The sequence below is a fragment of the Cydia amplana genome, chromosome 6, assembly GCF_948474715.1.
Source record: "Cydia amplana chromosome 6, ilCydAmpl1.1, whole genome shotgun sequence".
NCBI lineage: Eukaryota > Metazoa > Arthropoda > Insecta > Lepidoptera > Tortricidae > Cydia > Cydia amplana.
Genome location: NC_086074.1, coordinates 10,566,048 through 10,592,518, shown reverse-complemented (window position 1 = coordinate 10,592,518; position 26,471 = coordinate 10,566,048). Strand labels below are relative to the sequence as shown.

Here is a 26,471-nt window from a genome sequence, read left to right as displayed (position 1 = left end):
ATTGCGATTAGAACGGTGCTAAAAACGAAAACATGTGAATCACGGTAATTTAAGATAGGTAATTACGTAACTGACATGTGCACGAAAGTAATTTGCGTAAGTTTTCAACGTAATTACCTACCTACTTGAATTCGTAATAGAGCCGTGCTTCAAAAGGTTGCGTTTTCCATCTAGCAACACACTGCCGAGGTCATTTACATTAGAATAAAGATCTGGTCAAAGATATTTAGGTAATATTATCTTTATTACACTTGTAGTACGTTGATCTTAAATTGCAGTTATGAATGCACCGAAGAATGATGAAAAAGGAGAGGATGCTAGTTCAACATTCTCTCATTTCTATTAGAAGATTTTATAATGCGACTTTGCATAACAACCACATCATAAGCCAGTACCTAACTAGTGAGTAGATATCTAATCATAATCAAGTAATCACTTAACATGTCGCAATAATATAGGTAGAGGGTAGATTTTTTAAATGGGTGAGTGGGGGCAGATATCCCAATGAGAAATGGTCTTCAGGAGACCTCTTACTTTATAAATAGGTACTAATTACTGACGATTGACATTTTCAGATTTTGAAAAAAATATAGGTAGGTAGGTACGGTACATAAGTCAGCGGAAAAATTATCAAGAGTGCTTAGCGTAGATACGTTCCTTGTTCAGCCCGCAAACGTTTGTAAAGTTTTAAATAGTAGAAACGACCTATTCCGTATTACGACTAGGTATAGAAGAATTTGTAACCATCTTATTTACTTCAACCGGTAGGTATTCATACAAAGATGAATCTGGAACTATCTCTACGCTTCTATACAAACAATCTTCGAGATCGGTGCACTCACTTTGGTGTCTATTTTAGTTCTGCCAGCGTCTAAAGTATTTTTAGTAACTGAGTCTAAAACATCGACATCATATTTCTATCCCTTTTGTTAACCACATGGAGCAAAAGTGATAGAGAAATCTTTTGGCGATTGGCAGTCGTGTTTAAAATAAAAGCATTATTCAATAGTTGTAGTGAGAATGTCACTAAAGGTTGGAGCGTCAGACTAACCGCGCGCGAAAACCAAAACACACAGTCGCCGGTAACTTCTGGAGTTGAATAGTGTACAACCTAAACATGAGTCTGAAAATTGAAGCCGAAACAAAAGTTACTTCTGATCCCTGCGTATTAGCATTTGACGGCAACTTGTACATTGGAACTGAAGATGGCTATATCCATGTAAGTATTTCTTAGTAAATGTAATTCATAGTTAAAAAATTGTTTCAGATTTAACTTATAGAACTCATAAAATGTAGGTAATTGCCTAACTAGATTAATAACTATACTTAATTATTTTATTTACCTTCAGTCTCTTCTTCTTCGCGTTGTCCCGGCATTTTGCCACGGCTCATGGGAGCCTGGGGTCCGCTTGGCAACTAATCCCAGTAATTGGCGTGGGCACTAGTTTTACGAAAGCGACTGCCATCTAACCTTCCAACCCAGAGGGTAAACTAGGCCCGTATTGGGATTAGTCCGGTTTCCTCACGATGTTTTTCCTTCACCGAAAAGCGACTGATAAATATCAAATGATATTTCGTACATAAGTTCCGAAAAACTCATTGGTACGAGCCGGGGTTCGAACCCGCGACCTCCGGATTGCAAGTCGCACGCTCTTACCGCTAGGCCACCAGCGCCCTATTTTATTTACCTTCAGTGATATTGTAATAAAAAGAGTAGGTGTAAACTGGTAGTTTGGTGGCAGATAGAAAATAATGGTTTGCGGTTCAGTTAAGTATATATACCTAGCTACTTATTACCTATTTGTCAAAAAAAAATTGAGAGAAGGAGTAAAACCCTGGAAACGGGGTAGGTACCATAGGTATAACAAATTAAAGCAAAGATACATAGGTACTCGTATTTCATTTCCTACCCGAACTTTATTTAAGACCCAATAAACATAAATATTATATCAAAACTTATAAACCTAAGTGTTCAGGCAAACTGACTACTTGGGACTCCATATTAGGATCTAAGTATTTCTTATGCAGGTACTTATTCCTAAAGCGTCTGTCTACACAAGATGCGATTATTTGATAGGTACCGACTTACCTACCTATTAGATGAATTCAATACAAATATTTAAATGAAATGCTGATAGAAATTAACTTACACGCTTGCACTATTATCTATAGTCCTTCGACGACAAACTGAGCCCCGTAGCATCATGGCCGGCGCACGCAGTTCAACTGTTCGCCCTTGCGGCGGGCGGCGGCGCCGTCTACTCCAGTTCGAACGATGGCAGCATCAGAGTATGGTCTGCGAAAGGAGACAAGATTACCGAAATACCAGTGCCTGGGGCTGATGTTAGCGTGCTACATGTTTCTGGAAACGAGTTGTACACGGGCGATGAAGCAGGGACTGTAAGTATTTAACCAAGAAGGGTGTACCTACTTATAATATACTACCTATTATATTATGATGATTGATGAATGATTTTCAGAATAAATAAACTCATAACCTACTCTCGTATTGATTAAAAAGAGCTTCCACTATTGCCTACGCACCGATGTAAATATGTGCTACGCAAAGTGCTAGAGCTTAATGCAATTAAATTTAGTAAGGCGTTTCATTAAATTTATTGTTTAAGTGCTAAATTATTTAATAATTTTAGGTAAAAGTGTACGAGAATAACACTGAAAAAGCAATGTACAACGTGTTAGAAGAAGTAAAAGATCTTGCACTGAGCGCACCATTTTTGTTTACCGTTCGTGATCTGGATGTGACGGTCACTGAAATCAAGCCTGGTAAGTGCATAAGCATTATAGATTTATAGTGCTTAAACCTACCTAATACGCTACTGTGCGCGTTTATAATTTTGCCACCTTGTCCTAAATCGGAACCATATACGTTACTTGACATATCGATCGAGCCAGCTGGACCCCTAACTGCTGGATCACTCGATCAGGCCCAATATTTCGCGCCAATACTCAAGAGGCAGTGTGTTATCTCGTAAAAGTCGGAAAGTTCACGCACGCTCTTATTATTAGTGGTTTTATCCTATAAATTTACTTTTAACCATAATACCTAAATGATTGTTATGTTATAAATAGATGAATCCAGAACTCGATTTGTTACGCGGCATACTATGGAGGGTCGCGCTCCATTGAGAGTAGCTGGTCCATATCTTGTTTGCATGGCGAGAGGAGGAAACAATCTTGCTCTACACGACTCATCCGTGGCTACCGTCTTCAAGAAAAAGCATGAAGTTAAGGTTTGAAATTTCTTTCAGCATCTATTAATGTAGGACATTCCCATCTTCCATCAGATAGATTCAGTAACCAAGTTAATGTTTATGGTTAAGATCGACCGGAATAAATGGGATTATAGCGTCTAAATATTTAAGTTTTTTTTTGGGTGACCGCTAGCTGGTGCGGGTGCACGGGTATCATTGTAGGTAAAAATCCATCGAACACGCGTCCGCGCCACTCGCTAGTTTGGGTTGTTCATACAATTTTTCCTTAATCCGCTCACCCGCGACAACTAGCGGACGCCCTTTAAAACAACGTGAGTTACAAGAGCTCCCGTCCCGTCATCTAGTGATAATAGCTACTTGGAAATAAATAACAGACGCAATAACCCCACAGTTGTTCTCGGAAATATACTCTTTGGGGAAGACTGGGACATACGCATGTAATCAAATTAACTACCTAGGTACTCAGAAAATAAAACAATGGTTAAAAAACAGAATGGGGAAGAAAACGCGAATGGAACAAAAATTTTGGTTAGCTAATCTATACACTCGGCCACCAGCGCTCAACTTTCTAGTGAACTTTAAAAATTAATTGAAATCGCCATAGTTAGCAAAGTTCTGGTGTTGAAATGACAAGGTTCTAAATATGCTTAAAAATTTCTTAGTCCAAATCCACAATCAGGTGCACTAGGTGTAAACTTTATGCACGGGGTTCAAAGTGGACAACTTTGCTTTCATAGACTACTATCACACTGATGCAAATCAGCACGTCATTTTGGTATGTGAGTGAGACAGCGCTATTCAAAATAGCTCACACTGGAGCGTCGTGCGGATCCGCATCCAATATGAAGACCGGTTGACCAAACATATCAATTTTTTGACAGGTTAGTGATATGATTGTAACAAGTCTGGCAGTCTCTGGTGACTATGCTTGGACTGGAGGCTGGGACGGCGTCTTACGACGATGGAAATTTACAACAGACCAGTTGGAAGATTCTGGATCATTGGAACTTGGTGCTTGCATCAATGGGTTGGCAGCCTCACAAAACAGTGTGTTTGCTATTGTGGCAGGAGGGAGGGTGGTGCGTGTAAAAGGAGCATAGATCATCATTACTTTAGATATAAAATTTTAAATATTGTATTTAAATTTCCCTGTGACTTTTTGGCTGTCAATAGAATATAGGTACTTAGGCCAATAAAATTTTATGTGATTATTTGATGTGAGAATAAAAAAAAACCTTTGTTTTTTAATGGAAACTGCCTACAAAAACCAACCCACTGAAAAGCACAAAATGATTGTTATACACCCCCCACCCCTAACCTTGTCCAGTCCCTATCCCGTCGTAAAGCAAATTACTGCCAAAAAGTAATGAATACCTAATAATAAGAAAATTAATAACCATCCGGGTAATTACTTCCGTTTTTAAAGGAGGTGCCAAAACAAAATGTTCCAGAACCAAAATTTTAGGCAATGAAGAACACTGCCCTTACCTGCATATAAAAGACATAGTTAACTCTTTGGCAGCAGGGAATGTTTTTGTTGGTTTGGCACCACTTTCAAAAACTAAGTAATTTTTCTATATTTTTCCTAATCAAAATCATTGTGACTATACTTGGTCAAGCAGATCTTGTCAGTATAAAAAGACAGCAAATTTGAAACATGTAGGCGCGAAGGGATAACTTCCCATAGAAAATTTGAATTTGGCGCCTTTTTTTACTGACAAGATTTGCTTGACCATCTATATTAAATAATTGTTGATCAAAATTGAACTACTTTTTTTGACTACATACTACTTTTACTGAACTATCTTTTTTACGTTGAATTAAAGATGTGTTCCTACATGTATGTAAACAGTTTTTTAATTAAAATAACCCATAAAATGTCTGATTTGTTTATTTACATGCAAGAGCATGTCTTTGATATATACAGTAAATAGACAATAGTTCTTAGGAAAAAGAAAATAAAGAAATTACAAAATTATCCTTATTTAAACAAAATCCAGAAATTACACAGATTATGCCTATTGTCTAACCATTTCTACATAAAAATAATAATTAAATTGAAAACTAAACATCAATAACACTTAAATGATGATCTCAACACCATTTAGCTCTTCATCACTTGGCAATTTCACTTTCTTGGGATCAACATAGTTGGGGTCAACGGGCGGGAGACCAGCTTTCTCACGGCGGCGCAACTCGAGGAAAGCTTCACGCTGGGCCCAATCTCTCAAGCTTACATCAGGAGCATAGGCCCAAGCGAAACCACCGAAGACTAAACATAAGGTGATCGTGAAGAAGTAGGACGCGTGGTGGGCACTAGTGTCATCCTCTTTACTTTCATAATCAAATCCATAGCTCACCCAGTTTTTGTCTTGAGGTTTGGTTTCGCAGGCGGCGGTGGCTGTTTCGCTATTCTTCTTGGAAGTTGAAATGGTGCGGGTAACCTTGTTTATATGATTCCACAGACATCGTTGCATCACAGGCATGTGACGCAGTTTGATGAGCGCCGACATTGTATTATAGAACAAGATCTGCAACCAGTTGTAATTATAATTTAAGATAATATCTAATGCAGGGTTATATCGTTACGAAACCATCGAGAGAAAATATTAGCGAGCAATTGACATTGACATTTTATTTCATGACATTTGCTTTTTTCTAATTTAGAGTATGCCCAACCTCAAACAATTTGGCCAAATATTTTCTTTAAGTTGGTAGAACGGTGACGGAATTCTAGTTCATTGCGGTAAAAACTACAACTTTATAAAATGCGCATAACGGGCCATAACCTTGGAGGATACAACTAAACGGAGTAGCCATTAACAGGCTTTGCCCTCTGTCGAAAATAGGCGGCCAACGGTCATACACAATGTATGGACTGACGTTTATCTGACATGGCTATTTTTACGTTACGCATACATTTGACGTTCCCCTCCCCCGCAAAAATCGGCAGACTGTTTTGTACAGAAAATTACAGACATGGCGTCTCCGTTTGATTATATCCTCCAAGGCCATAACCGTGAAAATCGAAGTTCGCAGATTGCGGGCATTTTTCTCTGTCACTTTAATTACGGCTTTCATTGGAGTAAAAGAGAAAGATCCCCGCAATTTGCGAATGTCGGTTTTCGCGGAGCTCCTCTGTATATTCTTAAGCTAATAACAGACTATCGGACCGGACCGCGGCCTTGGAGCGTCGCACCAAACATATATCTCTTTCTCGCTCTCACTTATGGGTGCGACGCTCAAGGTCGCGGTCCGGTCCGATAATCTGTTATCACTATTAGTAGTTTGTGGTATCACTCTCTGTTTCTCATTCTAACAAATCGTAAGGTCTGTAGTCTGTAGAGGTCTGAACTTAAACAATCACCGCGACCTTGGTGCGGTGCGGTAGTGTGTTATGGCTTTAATATTGTGTTTAATAGGGCAACATTTTTTTGACAGTACGCTGTACTTTTTTTTTAGCTGACATTATTAATCTGTGCTCACTATCATACGTATAATACATCATACGATTATTTTTCTGTATTCATATAGATTGAAATTACTTCTGTACTGTACTGTACCATTATCGTGGTAAAAAGACTCAAAGTGCTTAATCGGGTGTGAAGCTACTAAGATGGTTGTTCGCCAATACAACGAAGAATTGAAATATTTGGAAAAAATAAATCCATATTGTTGGAAAATTAAGAAGGGATTTCAACCCAACATGAATGTTGAAGGCATATTTTATGTAAATAATTCACTAGAGAAGCTTATGTTAGACGAATTGAGAAATGCATGCCGGCCCGGCATGACTGGCGGCTTTCTTCCCGGTGTAAAACAAATTGCAAACGTAGCGGCTTTACCGGGTATCGTAGGCCGGTCTGTGGGTCTACCCGATGTACATTCGGGATATGGCTTCGCTATAGGTACCAAGATATAATTATAATCACTAGAAATTACTAAAACTCAGCCAGTTGTAATGTTTCACAACATAATTTTGTATTGCTTTGTTTCAGGTAATATGGCAGCATTTGACATGTCTGATCCTAAGTCTATTGTATCTCCTGGAGGCGTGGGGTTTGATATTAACTGTGGTGTAAGATTATTGAGGACTAACTTACATGTAAAAGATGTACTACCCCTGAAGGTACTAATATATATCTTTTTTTCTGCTTGCTCATATATAAAGAACTGTCGGAATCATGTCAAATTAAAATACCAGATACCTGCAAGTTTTATTATATATACTAGCCTATGCCCATAACTTTGTCTGCATATAAATTATTAAACAGTTCCTACTCTCACACTAACTGCAACCCAGTAAATTGCACAGACAGGAAACAGCTATGATATCTCTTAAGGTATCCTTTGTTCCATTTGAGCTAAACTATTTATGTGCCAAATCAAATTGGAATCCTTTTAGCCTCTTGCATGAAGGAGGAAAGAAACAAAAAATAAAAACATTCATACTTCAATATTAATAGAATAATGAAAACCTTAATCAATTTCAGGAACAATTGGCTCAGAGTCTCTTTGACCATATTCCTGTGGGAGTAGGCTCTAAAGGTATAATTCCAATGAATGCCCGTGATTTGGAAGAAGCACTGGAGATGGGCATGGATTGGTCTCTTAGAGAGGGTTATGTGTGGGCCGAGGACAAAGAACATTGTGAAGAATATGGCAGGATGCTCACAGCTGACCCCTCAAAAGTTAGTCTTCGAGCCAAGAAGAGAGGCTTGCCCCAACTTGGAACCCTTGGGGCTGGTAACCATTATGCTGAGATTCAAGTTGTAGATGAGATCTATGACAAATATGCTGCTGGAAAAATGGGTCTGGAAAGAGTTGGACAAGTGTGTGTGATGATTCATTCGGGCAGCAGAGGCTTTGGGCATCAGGTTGCAACTGATGCATTAGTGCAAATGGAGAAAGCTATGAAAAGAGACAATATTGAGACTAATGATCGTCAGCTAGCTTGTGCTAGAATTAATTCTGTTGAAGGACAGGATTACTTGAAGGCAATGGCAGCAGCAGCCAACTTTGCCTGGGTAAATCGTAGCTCTATGACTTTCCTCACGAGGCAGGCATTTGCGAAACAATTTAAAATGACACCTGATGATCTGGACATGCATGTTATTTATGATGTTTCACACAATATTGCAAAGACGGAGGAGCATGTTGTGGATGGAAAAGTTAAGACTTTACTGGTCCACAGAAAGGTATGATTTCATTTATTTTATAGTCACAAGTATTTGAAATGACAACTCACTACCAAAACATCACATATTTAACCCTTATCCAGGACCAGGATGAAAGTTCAAATTTTACAATAAAAAAATCTTTTGCTTTATTGTTTCTCCTAGGGTTCCACAAGGGCATTTCCGCCCAACCACCCGCTAATCCCAGTGGATTATCAGCTGACTGGGCAGCCTGTTCTTATCGGAGGGACCATGGGGACCTGCAGCTATGTGCTCACCGGCACTCATCAAGGCATGACTGAAACGTTCGGCTCAACATGTCATGGAGCTGTAAGTATATTTTTTTAATGTTTTGATTTTAGGAAGCACACAAGTAATCTTACTAGTAGTTCTGTGAACAATATACTTTTGGTCTGAAAGTCTTAAATGTGAACTCATGGATTTTTAAGATATGGAAATTACTGAATCATCATAAATGATGATTTGTTTCGTAAGAAACTGTCGGAACAAAGCAAATTTTCTTCATGAACATAATGCATTCCTCAGGAGCTGGTTCATTAAATACGTTATTTTATGTTTTTAATATGTACTAATTTTATTTACAGGGCCGCGCTTTGTCACGTGCAAAGTCTAGGCGAAATATCGATTACAAAGAAGTCCTTGAAAAAATGGAAAACATGGGTATTTCTATTAGAGTCGCCTCTCCAAAACTAGTCATGGAAGAGGCCCCAGAATCATACAAAAATGTTACCGATGTTGTGAACACATGCCATGCTGCTGGTATTAGCAAGAAAAGTGTCAAACTACGACCGATCGCAGTTATCAAGGGTTAAATAAGTTTTCCAATGCATTTTCACAATATAATATAATGAACTGTGTTAGGTAATTAACAATATAAGATCTTTTGTAATTAACATATTTTATATCTATGTGTTTTTCACTATTCTCACAAAAAACATACGTATGTACTAGTTAATATCGTCAATAAACAACTGTTCAATAAAACTGAACATGGTTACTAAAACATTTATGAATGGCACAGTACATAGGGTTAGTAAAAACACATTTAGGAACAACAACTATAATCAAAAACAAAAACTGAAATCTAATAATGATCTAATAATGGTATAATAGCTAACCAAAAGCAATCACAAAAATATGTTAACAATTCGACTACTAATATATTAATACTTTGTTTGTACAAGCCAACATTAACATAAGGAGGTAGTATCTAATGACTTAAGATTGGCTCACGAATGTGACAAGAACTAGATGGATTTTAGTTTATCGGCTATGACTACCAGAAGCGCGGTACCGAGGAAGAACAGGCCTGGAGGCAGCACTGCCGTTGTTCGATCTATTTCCTCTGAAACTGAACATCAAAAAATTTATATAAAAACGTTATACTGGTATATAATAATAGTATTTGAGTGCTGCAACAGGTCTAAACACCTCTCTCACTTTGTGAAAATCTGCTTGTGGGGCGGGAGCCGTAGCATGAGTATTAAAGTAATTATCGAGCGCTGCCGGCTATGAGGATAAACACATGGCGCTGGGGTTGTTTTTAATGCCGGCTTCCAGTAGTTAGGATTAATGACTTAACAGTTGGCGGTTTTCAACCCCATTCACTTCGCGTTTTGTAACCCGTCAACCGAAACTAAAGTATCTATCTCAACATTAGGTATTTAAAAAATAAAAAGCGACCAAGTGCGAGTCGGACTCGCCCATGAAGGGTTCCGTATTTAGGGGATTTATGACGTATTAAAAAAAACTACTTACTAGATCTCGTTCAAACCAATTTTCGGTGGAAGTTTACATGGTAATGTACATCATATATTTTTTTTAGTTTTATCATTCTCTTATTTTAGAAGTTACAGGGGGGGACACACACATTTTACCACTTTGGAAGTGTCTCTCGCGCAAACTATTCAGTTTAGAAAAAAATTATATTAGAAACCTCAATATCATTTTTGAAGACCTATTCATAGATACCCCACACGTATGGGTTTGATGAAAAAAAAATTTTGAGTTTCAGTTCTAAGTATGGGGAACCCCCAAAATTTATTGTTTTTTTTTTCTATTTTTGTGTGAAGATCTTATTGCGGTTCACAGAATACATCTACTTACCAAGTTTCAACAGTATAGTTCTTATAGTTTCGGAAAAAACTGGCTGTGACATACGGACGGACAGACAGACGGACAGACAGACATGACGAATCCATAAGGGTTCCGTTTTTTGCCATTTGGCTACGGAACCCTAAAAATGACTATTTTTCACCTGGTTTGAATGTGGACTCTTCGGATTCTTCTTTAACCCAGCCCATACACCGCTCCAATGCGGTTTCCCATCGAACCCGTCGGATTTCGCGATCTATAACGAAATAACTAGACATGTAATAATCTAATAATACTATTAGAAGTATTAGGACAAAAATAAAATTAAACTAAATTAGAACAAATTAAATTATTTTCATTATTAAACGGAAATACATGTCATATACTAAGAAAAAAACCGGCCAAGTGCGAGTCGGACTCGCGCACGGAGGGTTCCGCACCATCAACAAAAAATAGAGCAAAACAAGCAAAAAAACGGTCACCCATCCAAGTACTGATCCCGCCCGACGTTGCTTAACTTCGGTCAAAAATCACGCTTGTTGTATGGGAGCCCCACTTAAATCTTTATTTTATTCCGTTTTTAGTATTTGTTGTTATAGCGGCAACAGAAATACATCATCTGTGAAAATTTCAACTGTCTAGCTATCACGGTTCGTGAGATACAGCCTGGTGACAGACGGACGGACGGACGGACAGCGGAGTCTTAGTAATAGGGTCCCGTTTTTACCCTTTGGGTACGGAACCCTAAAAAGTGACCAAGGCCTCCAGTGCCCCAGGCTGGAATCGGGACTAGCGTCCACTGCTATCGCGGCAAATGCCCGAGCCATTCGGCCACCAGGATCACGGCGGCATAGGTCGTGCCACCCGGTACAGTACACATGTACTCACCCTCGGGCGAGATGGCGGGCAGGAAGGTGTCGGCGGGCGGCGCGGGCGTGCTGGCGGGCCACACGCGCAGCGCGCGCCCCGCCGCCACGGCCGCGCCCAGGGCTGTGCTCTCCATCATCAGCGGCCGGACCTGGACCATATCGACTAATCACTATACTTGTACAATGGGGAACGCAACTGACAAAATTCCGATCCCTGACTGAAATAGGAATCCATCGTTACGTAATTGTAAACCTGTAATTATAGTACGAGCGACGCGTGAAGTTGCTCAGAGGCGTATGAGAGACACTCACCACGGGTATGCCGAGCGTGTCGGCCAGCATCTGCATGAGCAGCGCGTTCTGCGCCATGCCGCCGTCGGCGAGCAGGCGGCGCAGCGGCGCGCAGTCGGCCGCCACCGCGCCCGCCACCGCTCGCGTCTGCTGGCACACCGCCTCCAGCGCCGCGCGCACCACGTGCGAGCGCCGCGTGGAATTGCTCAGCCCGCACATTATTCTGGAAGTTCACCATAGAGTCTGTGCGGAAAGAGAAGCGTCGTGGAATGTATGGGCCCAATGCATTTCACGACTCTTCTCTTTCCGAACAGACTCTAGTTCTCTTCAAAAACAAAATTGTAGAAGACCTGTATAGTCTAAGAAAAAACGTGCCGCGAATCGGGATATCTTATGACGTGAAGCAACTGAAGCACACAGACAACAAAAGCGGCCAAGTGCGAGTCGGACTCGCCCATGAAGGGTTCCGTATTTAGGGGATTTATGACGTATTAAAAAAAAAACTACTTACTAGATCTTGTTCAAACCAATTTTCGGTGGAAGTTTGCATGGTAATGTACATCATAATTTTTTTTTAGTTTTATCATTCTCTTATTTTAGAAGTTACAGGGGGGGGGACACATTTTACCACTTTGGTAGTGTCTCTCGTGCAAACTATTCAGTTTAGAAAAAAATGATATTAGAAACCTCAATATCATTTTTGAAGACCTATCCATAGATACCCCACACGTATGGGTTTGATGAAAAAAATTTTTTTGAGTTTCAGTTCTAAGTATGGGGAACCCCAAAAAAAAATTTTTTTTTTCTATTTTTGTGTGAAAATCTTAATGCGGTTCACAGAATACATCTACTTACCAAGTTTCAACAGTATAGTTCTTATAGTATCGGAAAAAAGTGGCTGTGACATACGGACGGACAGAAGGACAGACAGACATGACGAATCTATAAGGGTTCCGTTTTTTGCCATTTGGCTACGGAACCCTAAAAATGGTATTATTAGGTCGATTTCTACTTCACTCTGGGTTTATGTAATGTTTAAATTTATAGAGTAATTTAATAAATAATTATAAGTCGATTAGTGTTTTACTAAACTGCCTATATTTATACTTTACTATTAAACTGTTTTTATTAGTATTTAACTCTAACAAATTTTTGGTGGTAACTACTGGGAACTTCGATCAACACGGGCTTCCGACACGTCGGAAGGGATAGGCCCAAGGGATATCTTGACATTCAAATCATTCTGCCATTTTTCGCGGGGGGGAACGTGCACAAAGCATGAAGTTATATTTTTTAAACTGGAGCGAGTTGTCACTTTTTCTGCCATACTAATTTGAACCTTATCACCGAGACAGAAAGTTGTTCGTACCAGACTAGAGAAAACGGTCCACTTGAGATAGAAAAACCCGAGCCCTGTGTCTCACTCGCACATGCTGCCAATGTTAAAAAGATACCATAGTGGTAGAAATTATATCAATAAACTACTGAATTTAATTACCTTCTTATACAATTTTAGTGCTTTATTCAGATTACAGTTCTGATATCTTTTAAGTAATTTGTAAATAATTATGATGCCAATATTATTAACTGATTAAACCAAGCGCATACACAGCAAAAAAAACCTAAATTTTAGTATGGTAGAATTTGTAGTAACTTTAAATATTAATTGGTATCCCCAACTTGATAACATTTCTTCAAAACACGTGAATGCGAAATTTCTTAAAAATTGTGAAGAAATGTTGTGTTAAAGGTTGTTGGAGTGAAATAATTGCTAATTGTGGAATATTGTTTCACAAGAAAGCCACAATTATTACATTTTACTATAAAAATACAAGACAACATTGTCAAACTCATTAGGGTGACTATGATGTCGGCACGTTGTGAATCGGTCTCACAGAATTCTTATTATTAACGTAGGTAATGTAAAAGTAAGTTTAACTTAATAGGTATTATGTCTTTATTTCGGCATGTTTAATTTAAGATTTGTTATAGAATAAATTGCCAAAATTTAAAACCAAAGTGCATAACTCCTTAAATATTACAGACTCTCATTTATACATAATATTTTGTTACGGAAAAGGTGTGTCAAATTGTTTATATAATTAATATAATATATGCAATCGATTCTTTCTAGATAGGATACATTTCCGTCAATAGAAAAAAGGCACCAACTTTAAAAAAACGTCATATTTGCTAAACAGATCTTCAATGACGCTTACACTTAAAACAAGCAACAACGGTTGCACTCCGGGAGTGCCGATAGAAATGAAAACTCACCTCACTATGTTACCGACGCCCGGTAAAACGATACATACGTTTAGCGGAGGTATTCTATTTATTTATTATATATTATTATCATTCTCAAATAAGATCACACTTTTTCATTGACATGTTTATTTACATACTGCCATGACAACGTCAAATTATTTGAACATAGGTAAAGAGTCTTGAAAAGGAGTCCGCAACATAAATGTCAAATAACATTGAGTTTTTCTTTATTGATTTAAATGCAATTTAAATTATGAGTGGCCACCTTACGGGGCTTCCGGTCACGTGATCGCCTTACGCCCCTTACGGTCACGTGATCGCCGTACGCTGTCTCGAGTTTATCATTTTTTCCTCACCTCAAAAAGTGCCCAGTGCCGCTAAAGAAGTTTTCACTTCAAAAAGCTGAAGTGGACAAAAGGGAAGCCTACCTTTATGAACATACCATGAGTGAGTGCGAAAGAGGCCGACTACAAATGAAAAAAAAACCCTGACTACTTAAAATTTCACTTTATTTACAAAATGACACACCCTACTGATATATTCCATGTTATGTTATCCTAATATCCCACATACAGATGTCTTATGGTCACCCTAATTAGAACGAGATGCAGGGCTCTAGTTTGACTTCTCATGTGGACACACTTTTTGGTCAATGTACTCGATCCAGTTTATTAACTCTAAATCCGTGGCACAAAGTCGCACTTCTCACACACTTGCATACAAAATCCAATCTGTAATAACGACACAAATACATAGAAAATGACACACGTCAAAGACAAATCTTGCAAACCTCGATCTCTTTTTGTGTACGGACGAGTCACAAGTGTGACAACACGCACACTAACACATTTACGTCGAAGAATTTTATTGTATTCTGAGAGATGAGAAGTCGGATTTGTCGCTCGACCGATCCTCAATTTGTACTGGGCGAGCAAAATCGATAAATCCAGCAATTACATGAGACTAAAATATAATAATTGTGTTTAAATGTAATTAAACGTATGACATGTAAAAAAAATATTACATGTGAAATGTAACACCTTCTTTTTGTAAATTTGATGTCCTCGACCTCTTTTTACAACAAATAACCGAGCAATTAGGCATTTTTTCTGCTGCTGTGTTCACTCGCGCGTCTGGACTCGGTCTAGTTAAAAATCCGAGCGCAACTAGTTTTATTACCCGCGCTAGATCAGTTGATCTTGTACCTAGGCAGAGAGGAAATAGTGCGAATGCCGCATCCCTTCCGTGTTGATCGAAGACTGGGAATTATTTTTCCCAGTAGTAAACAGTGGTAAAAGGTGGGAAAAAATCCCAGCAGTTACCACTGGTAACAACTTGGTGGTAACTAGTGGGAATAACCCGACTTCTCAGACCATTTTGAACCATACATAATCACATACTTTTCAATGCTGAATACTCTGTGACACTTGTTACTCAACTGAATTATTCTAAAGAACATTTTAGTGACAAGCCGTAATGAATTCGATCAACCACTTGTCGATTGGTCAAAAATATTGCAGTGTGTTGATTAGTGAGCTGGTGACAGACCGTGGTGTTCCTCTGCAATATGTCTCCTAGTTACATATGTAGGTACCTATAGAAAACTCACCCCCTCGCATCCTTCAGTGCGGCGAGTATATACCGTTGAACGCCGGCACGAAGCAGCAGCTGCCCTCGTCGCTGTCGCCGACCTCGGCGGCCTGCGTCTCGCTGTCCGCCACGTCCTCCAGTATGCTCAGGCCGTGTTGCAGCCACTGCAACGTGTCTCCTAGTTACACGTGTACCTATAGAAGACTTACCCCCTCGCATCCTTCCTCCAGTGCGGCGAGTATATACCGTTGAACGCCGGCACGAAGCAGCAGCTGCCCTCGTCGCTGTCGCCGACCTCGGCGGCCTGCGTCTCGCTGTCCGCCACGTCCTCCAGTATGCCCAGGCCGTGTTGCAGCCACTGCAACGTGTCTCCTAGTTACACGTGTACCTATAGAAGACTTACCCCCTCGCATCCTTCCTCCAGTGCGGCGAGTATATACCGTTGAACGCCGGCACGAAGCAGCAGCTGCCCTCGTCGCTGTCGCCGACCTCGGCGGCCTGCGTCTCGCTGTCCGCCACGTCCTCCAGTATGCCCAGGCCGTGTTGCAGCCACTGCAACGTGTCTCCTAGTTACACGTGTACCTATAGAAGACTTACCCCCTCGCATCCTTCCTCCAGTGCGGCGAGTATATACCGTTGAACGCCGGCACGAAGCAGCAGCTGCCCTCGTCGCTGTCGCCGACCTCGGCGGCCTGCGTCTCGCTGTCCGCCACGTCCTCCAGTATGCTCAGGCCGTGTTGCAGCCACTGCAACGTGTCTCTAGTTACACGTGTACCTATAGAATACTTACCCCCTCGCATCCTTCCTCCAGTGCGGCGAGTATATACCGTTGAACGCCGGCACGAAGCAGCAGCTGCCCTCGTCGCTGTCGCCGACCTCGGCGGCCTGCGTCTCGCTGTCCGCCACGTCCTCCAGTATGCTCAGGCCGTGTTGCAGCCACTGCAACGTGTCTCTAGTTACACGTGTACCTATAGAATACTTACCCCCTCGCATCCTTCCTCCAGTGCGGCGAGTATATACCGTTGAACGCCGGCACGAAGCAGCAGCTGCCCTCGTCGCTGTCGCCGACCTCGGCGGCCTGCGTCTCGCTGTCCGCCACGTCCTCCAGTATGCCCAGGCCGTGTTGCAGCCACTGCAACGTGTCTCCTAGATAGAATTCCGCCATTATAAATATTCAATTGAATCAAACCAAGCCAGGCTGACCAGCTTAGAATAAAATTAATGAGAATCGATTTTTAGCTAATTCATACCTTTACTTTATTTATTCCATTCTCAATTTAAATGGGGAAAATAATGAATTGATTGGGCCGAATAAAGTGGTATCCTATCGAAAAGGAAAAAATAAAAAGGGTACGCACATAGCATTTTTTCTGTCTTTTCCTCTTCGTTATGATACATCTTCTGACAGGAAGATCAAACTACAAAACAAAAAATAATTATTATTTGTGCGATTTTAATTCACCCGTGGAAATATAACTCAAAAATATATAAACTCCGTCTCGAAAATAGATGTTACCTGCTATTGCAACGGATCCCTCTAAGGCGTAAACGGGCGGCGCGTCGGGTCCGAGCTTGTACGCTACCGTCGTTAGGAGCCCATTTTGTGAGTGCACTATCGAATCACCTGTCAACCAATAACACAAAACTGTAAAACACGTTTCGATATACCGACGTACTTGTTCAATTTAAATGGACAACAAATTCCAGAAAATACTGAGATTACCTATAATTGTACAGTTGTTATCTAATTCTATTTCCACTCGTATTCTGAGCGTCTGATATGCAAGAATAGCATGTTTCTACAAGCCTTTCGTTTATTACGCATTTCTAAAAGGCGCGAGGCGGCATGAAATTTTTTCGCGGGTTTTAAATTACAGTCATTTAACAGATGAATGCTCTCCAAATAACATTTTTTTTAAGTAACTACATAAGTGTTTATACCTGTATTATATAACAGAAAACAACCAGTACCAAATGTACATTTCACTTGACCAAATCTCATGCATCCCTGACCAACTAATGCTGCTTGTTGGTCACCCAAGCACTGAAACAAAAACACACAATAAGACATATATAATATATAGAGCTTTATTCCCGGAATTAGTTCCTTGAGGTAAAAAGGGGTTAAAATATGTATTATTTTTACAAAATTTGGTTACTTCTTGGCTACAGAAATTGGTGTTATACCCTAATCTGATTGATACCTACTCCATTATTTACTCACCCCAGCAATTGGCACACCAAGAAGAGATCCCATAGATATATAACCATAAATCTCAGCTGAACTTTTTATCTTTGGCAGTATTTGTTTTGGTATATCAAAAAATCTCAGCAGGCCCTTATCCCACTGCAAACTTCGTAGCGACATGAGTTGGGTCCTGGAGGCGTTGGTCACGTCCGTGGCGTGGATGCCTCCCCGTGTGCCGCCTGTGAGGTTCTGAAGTTGAATTGATACACATCAAACACAACTAATGGTCTTGTTGCCAAAAGTTAAACCTTAACAATAAAGCAAAAAGTCTTTGCGTGCTCTGGTTGCTTGTTTAAACTCTGTATAGGTTTCTTTAATTTGTACTTGAAGTAAACACTAATAATTAGTTAGTGACTAATTTCATAATTTCTATTGTATACCTACTCATCATCTTCCTCGCGTTGTCCCGGCATTTTGCCACGGCTCATGGGAGCCTGGGGTCCGCTTGGCAACTAATAACTAAACCTACTCGTGGTCAATTAATATTACATAACATACCCATATTAGCCAGGAGTCCACTGTGCCGGCCATGCACTCCCCTGCTGCCACAGCATCTTTGATAGCCGTCACATTCTGCAGTAGCCATTTCAGTTTCACTGACGAGAAGTATGTGGATAATGGAAGCCCACTAGTCTGTGACACTGCATTTATTGAGTGTGCACCTTTGTTCTTGAGTAGATCATCAACGATTTTAGATGTTCTCACATCTAGCCAAACTAGAATCATAAATAATGGTGCATCAACAATCAATATCATTATGGAATGTAGGTATATAGAATACTCAACCCAAATTGGACAATTCTGACGTGAGATTTGTTCAGACAATATCTTAAATATTTATGACTAGCTGTTGCCCGCGACTTCGTACGCGTGGATTTGTATATTGGTGGTTATATATTCTACATTAGCTTAGAACATTATGCAGCAAGAGATTGCGGTAGGACGGTTAATCATTTGTTAATTATTAATATTATACAACGCATGAGACTTGTCTTTCACAACCTACGAAGTTTCAAGCCCCTAACTGAATAAAATTGTCCTCGATATAATCCCTCTAAACCCCCTTAGAAGATTTTCATGTCCTCTATTTAATAAAACCTACTACCTAACTACCTATTTACGAAGTTTGAAGTTCCTAGCTTTAAATAAAATTTGAACCCTATACAACTTTCAACCCCTTTTAACCATTTTAGAGGATGAATTTTTCAAAAGCTGAAATTATTTTTCTTGTATTCTAATAATATGCCTTTATACAACAATTCAAGTCCCGCACTCAAAAAAATGTTTGGCCTCCATACAAATTTTCAACCCCTTTTTTACCACCTCGGGGGATGAATTTTTAAAAACGCTGAAATTAGTGTTCTTGTTTTTTAATTTAATACCTTTTTACGAAGTTTTAAGGTCCTAGCTTAAAATAAAATTTGCACCCCAGGACAAAGTTTCATCCCCTTTTTTACTCCCTTAGGGGTTGAATTACCTAAAACGTCGCAATTACTTTTTTTGTCATCGGCTATTATGCCTTTCTAAGAAGTTTCAAAGCATTTGTATAATGGATTCAAACTTTCAACCCCTTTTTAACCCTGTTAGGGGATGAATTTTCAAAAACGCTGAAATTACTTTTCCCGTCTTATAATAATATCTCCATATACAAAGTGTCAAGTCCAACACTCACAAAAATATTTTATCTCCATACAAATTTTCAACCCCTTTTTCACAACCTTGGGGGATGAATTTTCGAAAACGCAGAAATTTTTTCTTGTTTTTTAATATAGTATATTTTTACAAAGTTTCAAATTCCTAGCTTAAAATAAAACTTGCACCCCATACAACCTTTCATCCCCTTTTTAACCCCCTTAGGGGTTGAATTTTTCAAAATCGCTTCTTATCTCTTGTACACTTTATAAATTCAACCTAGTGTGCAAATTTCAACTTTATAGCTTTTGTAGTTTCGGCTCTGCGTTGATGAATCAGTCAGTCAGTCAGTCAGTCAGGACACTTGCATTTATATATATAGATTATGTTTCTATTGAGTTTTTTTTATGAGCTGACAAAGCTTACACAAGTACATAATAATTATTCAGGAAATATAATAGGTACTCTTATTAATATTATAAATGGAAAGTCTCTGTCTATTTGTCTACCTCTTCATGCTTAAACCCTTTGGACCAAATTAAATGAAATTTGGTATGGAGATAGTTGGAGACCTGAGAAAGGACATAGCTTTTATCAATAGTCATCATCATCCCATGCAGACGAAGTCTCTGGCACATAGACTAGTCAGTAATGACATAATTACCAATGGCACTATAAAGTGGTTGTCCAGTAGCAGAGTTCCATACAACAGTGGTTTCTCTTTGATTTGTGATTCCAATACCAACAATGTCTTCAGGATTTATATCTAATTTTCTCAAATTATCTGCAGTTACCTGTAATATTAATTAAAACAACCTCTATTTCCTGTTATAGCAAAATAGTATCATAATAAATAAACAAAATAAATAAATTAATAAATAAGCCAGGGGACGATGCCTAACAGCATTCCCACATCGAAAAACAATACATATTGTGGGACGATCTTACACAAATCAACACAGTCCCTTTAAATTAAGTGTAAGCAATAAGACTTGTGTTGTAGGCACTAGATAATTATGTATTTATATAAACACAAAAACAAATATTTATGATACACACCCATAAATGCACTTACTGGGATTTGTTATATAAAGAGAGTGTAAACAGAATTTAATACGTGCATAGAAAATAAAGTGCTGTACAACTTAAATTAGTACCCATACCATGAGTCACTGAAAGTGTCAACACTGACATAAAAACACAAACATCAGATGCATAGAAAGTAAATAGTGTATGTGCCAGAGTTGATTGTCAACTTGTGTTATGGGTACTAAAGTATAAAAACTGAATAACGCTGGAAAGTTAAATGAAATCATTCAAAAATTGGAGTAAAATAGAGTACCTCAATACATTCCACCACAGCATTTAAAATTTCTAGTGCGTCTTGTTCAACCCATCCTTCTTGTGGGCTGAAGCGTTTTAGAGATGATTGATGATAAGTTAACACTTCTGAAGTGTTTGCTGCAAAAACCTACAAATAATTTGACCTTTAAAATCACAAAAACAAACGTATGCGATAATGATGATGAATTCAAAAGAGTATTATATTTCTGTTTCATGTAAGACTCCAATTATTCAAATTAAATATTAGGATACGTGGATACAAACGAAATCATTGAAGAATATTTATAAAACAACTGGGTATTACCAAAAACTTTACGTTGGATGTTCCTTCATCTATGGCACCTATTAATGGCCCAAATTTACCAAATGTACGCATAATACTTTTGGTTGGTGGACTGAATATTTTCTAATACAAAATTAAGCAATTACATAGTGAATTGTTAATATTTGACTCCGAACAGTATTCAAAAATTAGAATTTGATAAATCAGCTGATTGTCTTGAATAACGTTCTTAAATGACCCCATACATAGATATTTCTTACTTAGAGTTTTACAAAAATACTATAATTTGTTATATTACGGAACCCAAAGTATCCTGAATTGCAATTGTTTAAATAAATTATGATTTTTTGTAATTATATTGTATTTTATTAGTTCACTACTAATTACGACTTATAATCGTTACTTTCTTAGGGCATTTCGTATGTGGAATTTGAACGGTCTTAAGAATTGTCATTTTGACAAACTACTGCCATTGCTAATGAACAACCAAAAAAACACGGCCTGATCTGATCAAGACTTGTTTGAAGCAGAACGATTTATCCAAGTTTTTTAGAGTAACGATTTTGATAGAGAGAGTCTGCAACGATTTTGATAGCCATTGATAGCACACGCAGTGCAAGTGTTATTTTAAACGTCAAACTTCTATGAGATTATGACATATAAATTACACTTGCACTGCGTGTCCTGGATACGGCTATAAGCCGACAGCTTTTTAGGGTTCCGTAGCCAAATGGCAAAAAACGGAACCCTTATAGATTCGTCATGTCTGTCTGTCTGTCCGTCTGTCCGTCTGTCCGTCTGTCTGTCCGTCCGTATGTCACAGCCACTTTTCTCCGAAACTATAAGAACTATACTGTTGAAACTTGGTAAGTAGATGTATTCTGTAAACCGCATTAAGATTTTCACACAAAAATAGAAAAAAAACAATAAATTTTTGGGGTTCCCCATACTTCGAACTGAAACTCAATTTTTTTTTTTTCATCAAACCCATACGTGTGGGGTATCTATGGATAGGTCTTCAAAAATGATATTGAGGTTTCTAATATCATTTTTTTCTAAACTGAATAGTTTGCGCGAGAGACACTTCCAAAGTGGTAAAATGTGTGTCCCCCCCCCTGTAACTTCTAAAATAAGAGAATGATAAAACTAAAAAAAATATATGATGTACATTACCATGTAAACTTCCACCGAAAATTGGTTTGAACGAGATCTAGTAAGTAGTTTTTTTTTATACGTCATAAATCGCCTAAATACGGAACCCTTCATGGGCGAGTCCGACTCGCACTTGGCCGCTTTTTATTATAGTCTGTCAAGCTGGATATGCAAATTTTCCGCGTTTTTCTATCGACAAGATTTAAAGCCATCACACTATCGCACCGCCAAAAAGATATTTCTCTCTTTCTCGCTCTCACTTATGGGTGCGACGTACTAAAGTCGCGGTTCGGTGCGATAGTGGTAATGGACCTAATATATAAGTTTTTCACTTCAACATTTACCTATATTAATGGCAACGGTCATACATCCTAACGTCAAAATCAACTAGTCAATGTCATTGTCAAATCCTAAAATACGAAAATTACGAAAAAACAAGGCGGGTAAAGGCATGCAAACAAGAGAACAAAAGTTTAAATTTGGGAATTTTTATCTATTAGTCGACAAAAATTACATCAATAGTTAAACATGGTGCCGGAAATGCAATTGGTGATAACTGAGAATAAGCAAGTAATAAAAACAATTGTGAAGAACACTAATCCACGAGCATCACATCTAGTGAAGTCTCTTCAAGAGTTTCAACAATTAGTAAATGCAACCCTAACTAACATCATAGAAGACCGTGGTGGGAGCAACCAAGGAGATAATGAAGGTACGATGTTGGTTACTGTCAATAACCATGAGTTACTCATGTCCAAAAACCTACGCTTTAGGTATAGTAATTTTTTTAGCATTAGAAAGAAGATAGTCGATCTTGAAATGTCTTTTGATTAAAAATCACCATTGAAAAATAAGTCACAGTAAATATGTTCTTTTACATTCTTTTGCTTTCATAAGTAATTTTTAAAGCGTTTTCAATATTGTTTAATAAAAAGACACGTCAATATTCTTTACCTTCTTTCTAAAGCTAAAAATAAACAAACAATAGTACTTTGTGCTGAGATTATACCACACAATAAATAGCTAATTGTTTTTAGTACAATATATAGGACAACATTTCTGTGCATTAAATAAACATAGTCAAAATAATATTTCTTATTCCCAATCCCAAGTCAATCACAGCTATGTCTGTAATGTAATGCATTATTTTCTACTCCAGCACTCAAATGTGTCAATTAAATGACTGACAGTGATATCTAAAGCAATGTCATTTGAATGCTTTGTCTATAGGCTCATAAGATGACTGCTAGCAGTCATCTTATGAGTATAATACAACTGCTTTATTTTTTTTAAAGATACAAGTTCCGATCATCTTGATTGAAAGAGGTATGTTTTCATTTACAATAATAACTCTTTTTTTTTTAATCTTAACCTTAATCTTAACTGTAATAACTAATAATTTATGTCATTATATTATTCTTTTCATCATAAAGGATAACTTTATTAATTGGTAGTTTAAAGACATTTTCTTTAAATATTTTTGCCAGATGTTGATAAGCAGGCATCGGAGTTTTTGTCGCATGGTAAGACTAATAGCAAGCTATGGAGTCGACATTTGCCATAAATGTAAACTCTTATTCATACTCATACTCATTTATTTAATTTATCTTAAAATGCCTGTAGAGCGGGTCGGTCGTGTATTATTATCTTAGTCGAATTATATAAAAAAATATTTTTTTATTACATTATGAATTCATAATTTCAACTATTTTAACATACAACTATACAAACTACATCACTGCGAAAGACCTAATGTCATGTAGGTACTGACCGCTGACAGGCGTGGCTCACTCCGCGATTTCGTCACTTTGCTACAGGTAGCCAAAAGTACATCCGTTCTGGCCCCAATTTTGGGGAAAGCCATAAGCCGCGCGTGGCGCTGTCGCCACCTAGCGGCCATATCTGTGCTGATCATAACAGATGCGTTTTGTTAGAGAGCGAGTCAGTATTTAGTACTATTATTTATTCTGTGCCGCTGATAAAATTGATTAGTATTTGTCATGTGTCAATCACTGGTGATTGCAAATGTAGTAGTTATTTATATCTGTAAGTGGTAAATACGTTGTGGAATATTCCATAATTAATTATTATGCCTAACCCAGAAATAGCTGCAATTTTGGCATGGATCTAGCCATACAACGATTTACAATATGACTATGAAAAATCTGCTATAGTGTGCTTGAGTTGTGAAGTACAACTCACCCAATTGAAACATACATTTATTTTAAAACGTATCTATTGCAACAAATGAGGTTTAATAAATTAAACTCATATATGTAGTAGCTATTTAGTAATCTGTTCTCATATTAAATAAAATTAATTATGAGTATGAGTATGAATAAGAGTTTACATTTATGGCAAATGTCGACTCCATAGCTTGCTATTAGTCTTACCATGCGACAAAAACTCCGATGCCTGTTGATAAGTACCTAATTACCTATAAAATATTACCCCATTAATTATTTATTTTGTATTTGTTCTAAGAGTAGAGATTTGCTTGCCTCATTTAATTATATCAATTTCAGAACTGAATGAAGATAGTGAAGAAGATGAAGATGGTGCTGTTACCCCAAAGAAAAGACGGAAATAGTACATAGGTACATTTTCATTATTTTACTTAATTTTATTAGTTAATATAGTCAAGAGTGATCAAAATGGGTACATCTGGTATACACCATGTTTTTGTTTTATGTCTTAAACCTCAAGGCAATTTTTCTTATGTTAGTTTTTTATTATAACTATATCTGTTATGATACTTTTACACTACTTTTAAGATACCTAATTGTTAATAAGTTATAATCTGATTGAGGTAATAAAAGGAGTGAATAAACTCCTTAGTTTAATAAACTTGTATTAGAAAAACCTTCACTAAAAATTGGCCTAGATTGAACATTGCATTGACAAGTATGATTACCATTTGAATTAATTGTATGTTTAGCTAGGTTATTCTTTTTAGAGAAACATTGTTCTCCAAGTTATTTATATATGACAATTATAAAGATACTTTTACTGTTATAATTCTGTATGAATAATAATGTCAATGTTAAGCCAGAGGTATTGGAATTTAACAATAATTGGGTCTAGAATGTATAATGTACCCATTTTCATTACTGTTGAGTGTATATGTAAGTGGGTTGTAAATAAAACATCAAAGTATTTTCAGTATTCTTGGTATTATTTCTTATACCACTAACATTGGTAACATCTCATAAGCAACTTAAATATTTACATCCCTAAATATTTACATAGCTTCATGAAGTAATACACACATACATTATATTCTCATCTTCTAGTAAAGTGTCTGTATTGTACTTTCGATTTGTAGTATTGTTTCATTTGAGGTAAATTCTTAAATAATTACATTAAATTTATATAATTGGGCTTTATGACGGGTAAAAGGTTAATTAATTTTATTTGAAAAAAGTAGATAATAATAACCTTAAGGCTTATAATTTTTCGTCATAAAATATGCAGTAAATACTAACTGACAATAACTATGATAGTATTGATACTGTTTCCAAATTATGATATGAGCAAAAGAATGTAAGGGAACCACCTTGAAATTTGCATGTGATAAAAGGGTATTTGAATCGATTGAGCATTATGTGATTAGGGCACAGTTAAATTGTGTAGTTGTAGACAAAGAGTGCTCTCTATTATCATACATCCCAAAAATACAATAAGCATTTTTTCCTTTTTTGTATATAGTGAATCATCAAGTAAATCACTGATTGAAACTTTCACGGTTTTTAGACATTATTTCGTATTAAGGCATAAATTTCAACAAATTTTTTATTGATAATTTATAATCGAACAACACAACCATTTTTTACTTAGCAGTTATAATAAATACTTGAAACAGTCTGCAAGACTTTCTACAACTAATTTTGACTTTAAGGTGCAGAGGGTTCAACCAGCAAAGTTTATGAAAAATCATAATACGGTTGCCAAAAAATATGAATAGCAATCTTGAGGTCGTTCTCTAGTAACTTCATCAATTCGAAACCGATTAACATCAAAATTGCTTCCAAAAATGCGTTATGTTGTTTTTGATCGAACTCATTGATTACTTTTTTTGTTAAAAATAATTAAAAAGAACAATGATTTCCGCAATCCCGGGCACGCACCGCTGTCCGCTCAGTGCTTAGCGAACTGCGTTCGGAGAAGGACCTAAGCACCTTAATTAGCCACATCACTCATATCATTTTCTTAACAGGAAACTTATAACACATGGAATGTTTTTTATCACAATAAACTACATACTTAACT

The 26,471-nt window shown here is 37.6% G+C and overlaps 4 protein-coding genes across 4 annotated transcripts; 2 read left to right on the top strand and 2 right to left on the bottom strand.

Annotated features, from left to right (window-relative positions):
- The first annotated feature begins 904 nt into the window (after positions 1 to 904).
- LOC134649234 (uncharacterized) lies at positions 905 to 4,334 on the top strand. The gene is made up of 5 exons (XM_063503952.1): positions 905 to 1,219; positions 2,173 to 2,400; positions 2,652 to 2,784; positions 3,091 to 3,251; positions 4,115 to 4,334. The coding sequence occupies exons 1-5, from the start codon at positions 1,118 to 1,120 to the stop codon at positions 4,331 to 4,333; spliced, it is 843 nt and encodes a 280-aa protein (XP_063360022.1). The 5' UTR covers positions 905 to 1,117; the 3' UTR covers position 4,334.
- Positions 4,335 to 5,108: 774 nt separating this feature from the next.
- LOC134648799 (NADH dehydrogenase [ubiquinone] 1 beta subcomplex subunit 11, mitochondrial-like) lies at positions 5,109 to 5,855 on the bottom strand. The gene has a single exon (XM_063503357.1). It carries the CDS (start codon positions 5,744 to 5,746, stop codon positions 5,315 to 5,317), a length of 432 nt encoding a protein of 143 aa, XP_063359427.1. The 5' UTR covers positions 5,747 to 5,855; the 3' UTR covers positions 5,109 to 5,314.
- Positions 5,856 to 6,790: 935 nt separating this feature from the next.
- Positions 6,791 to 9,339, top strand: LOC134648798 (RNA-splicing ligase RtcB homolog). Its single transcript, XM_063503356.1, has 5 exons — positions 6,791 to 7,141; positions 7,232 to 7,362; positions 7,727 to 8,431; positions 8,576 to 8,740; positions 9,016 to 9,339. The coding sequence occupies exons 1-5, from the start codon at positions 6,850 to 6,852 to the stop codon at positions 9,241 to 9,243; spliced, it is 1,521 nt and encodes a 506-aa protein (XP_063359426.1). The 5' UTR covers positions 6,791 to 6,849; the 3' UTR covers positions 9,244 to 9,339.
- Positions 9,340 to 9,475: 136 nt separating this feature from the next.
- On the bottom strand, positions 9,476 to 21,276 carry LOC134648856 (glycerol kinase 3-like). Its single transcript, XM_063503436.1, has 12 exons — positions 21,072 to 21,276; positions 20,766 to 20,894; positions 20,088 to 20,217; positions 18,290 to 18,507; positions 17,768 to 17,980; positions 17,485 to 17,587; positions 17,060 to 17,167; positions 16,527 to 16,689; positions 11,707 to 11,908; positions 11,414 to 11,543; positions 10,689 to 10,781; positions 9,476 to 9,782 (listed from the first exon to the last, which is right to left on the bottom strand). Exons 1-12 carry the CDS (start codon positions 21,141 to 21,143, stop codon positions 9,679 to 9,681), a joined length of 1,665 nt encoding a protein of 554 aa, XP_063359506.1. The 5' UTR covers positions 21,144 to 21,276; the 3' UTR covers positions 9,476 to 9,678.
- Positions 21,277 to 26,471: the final 5,195 nt, after the last annotated feature.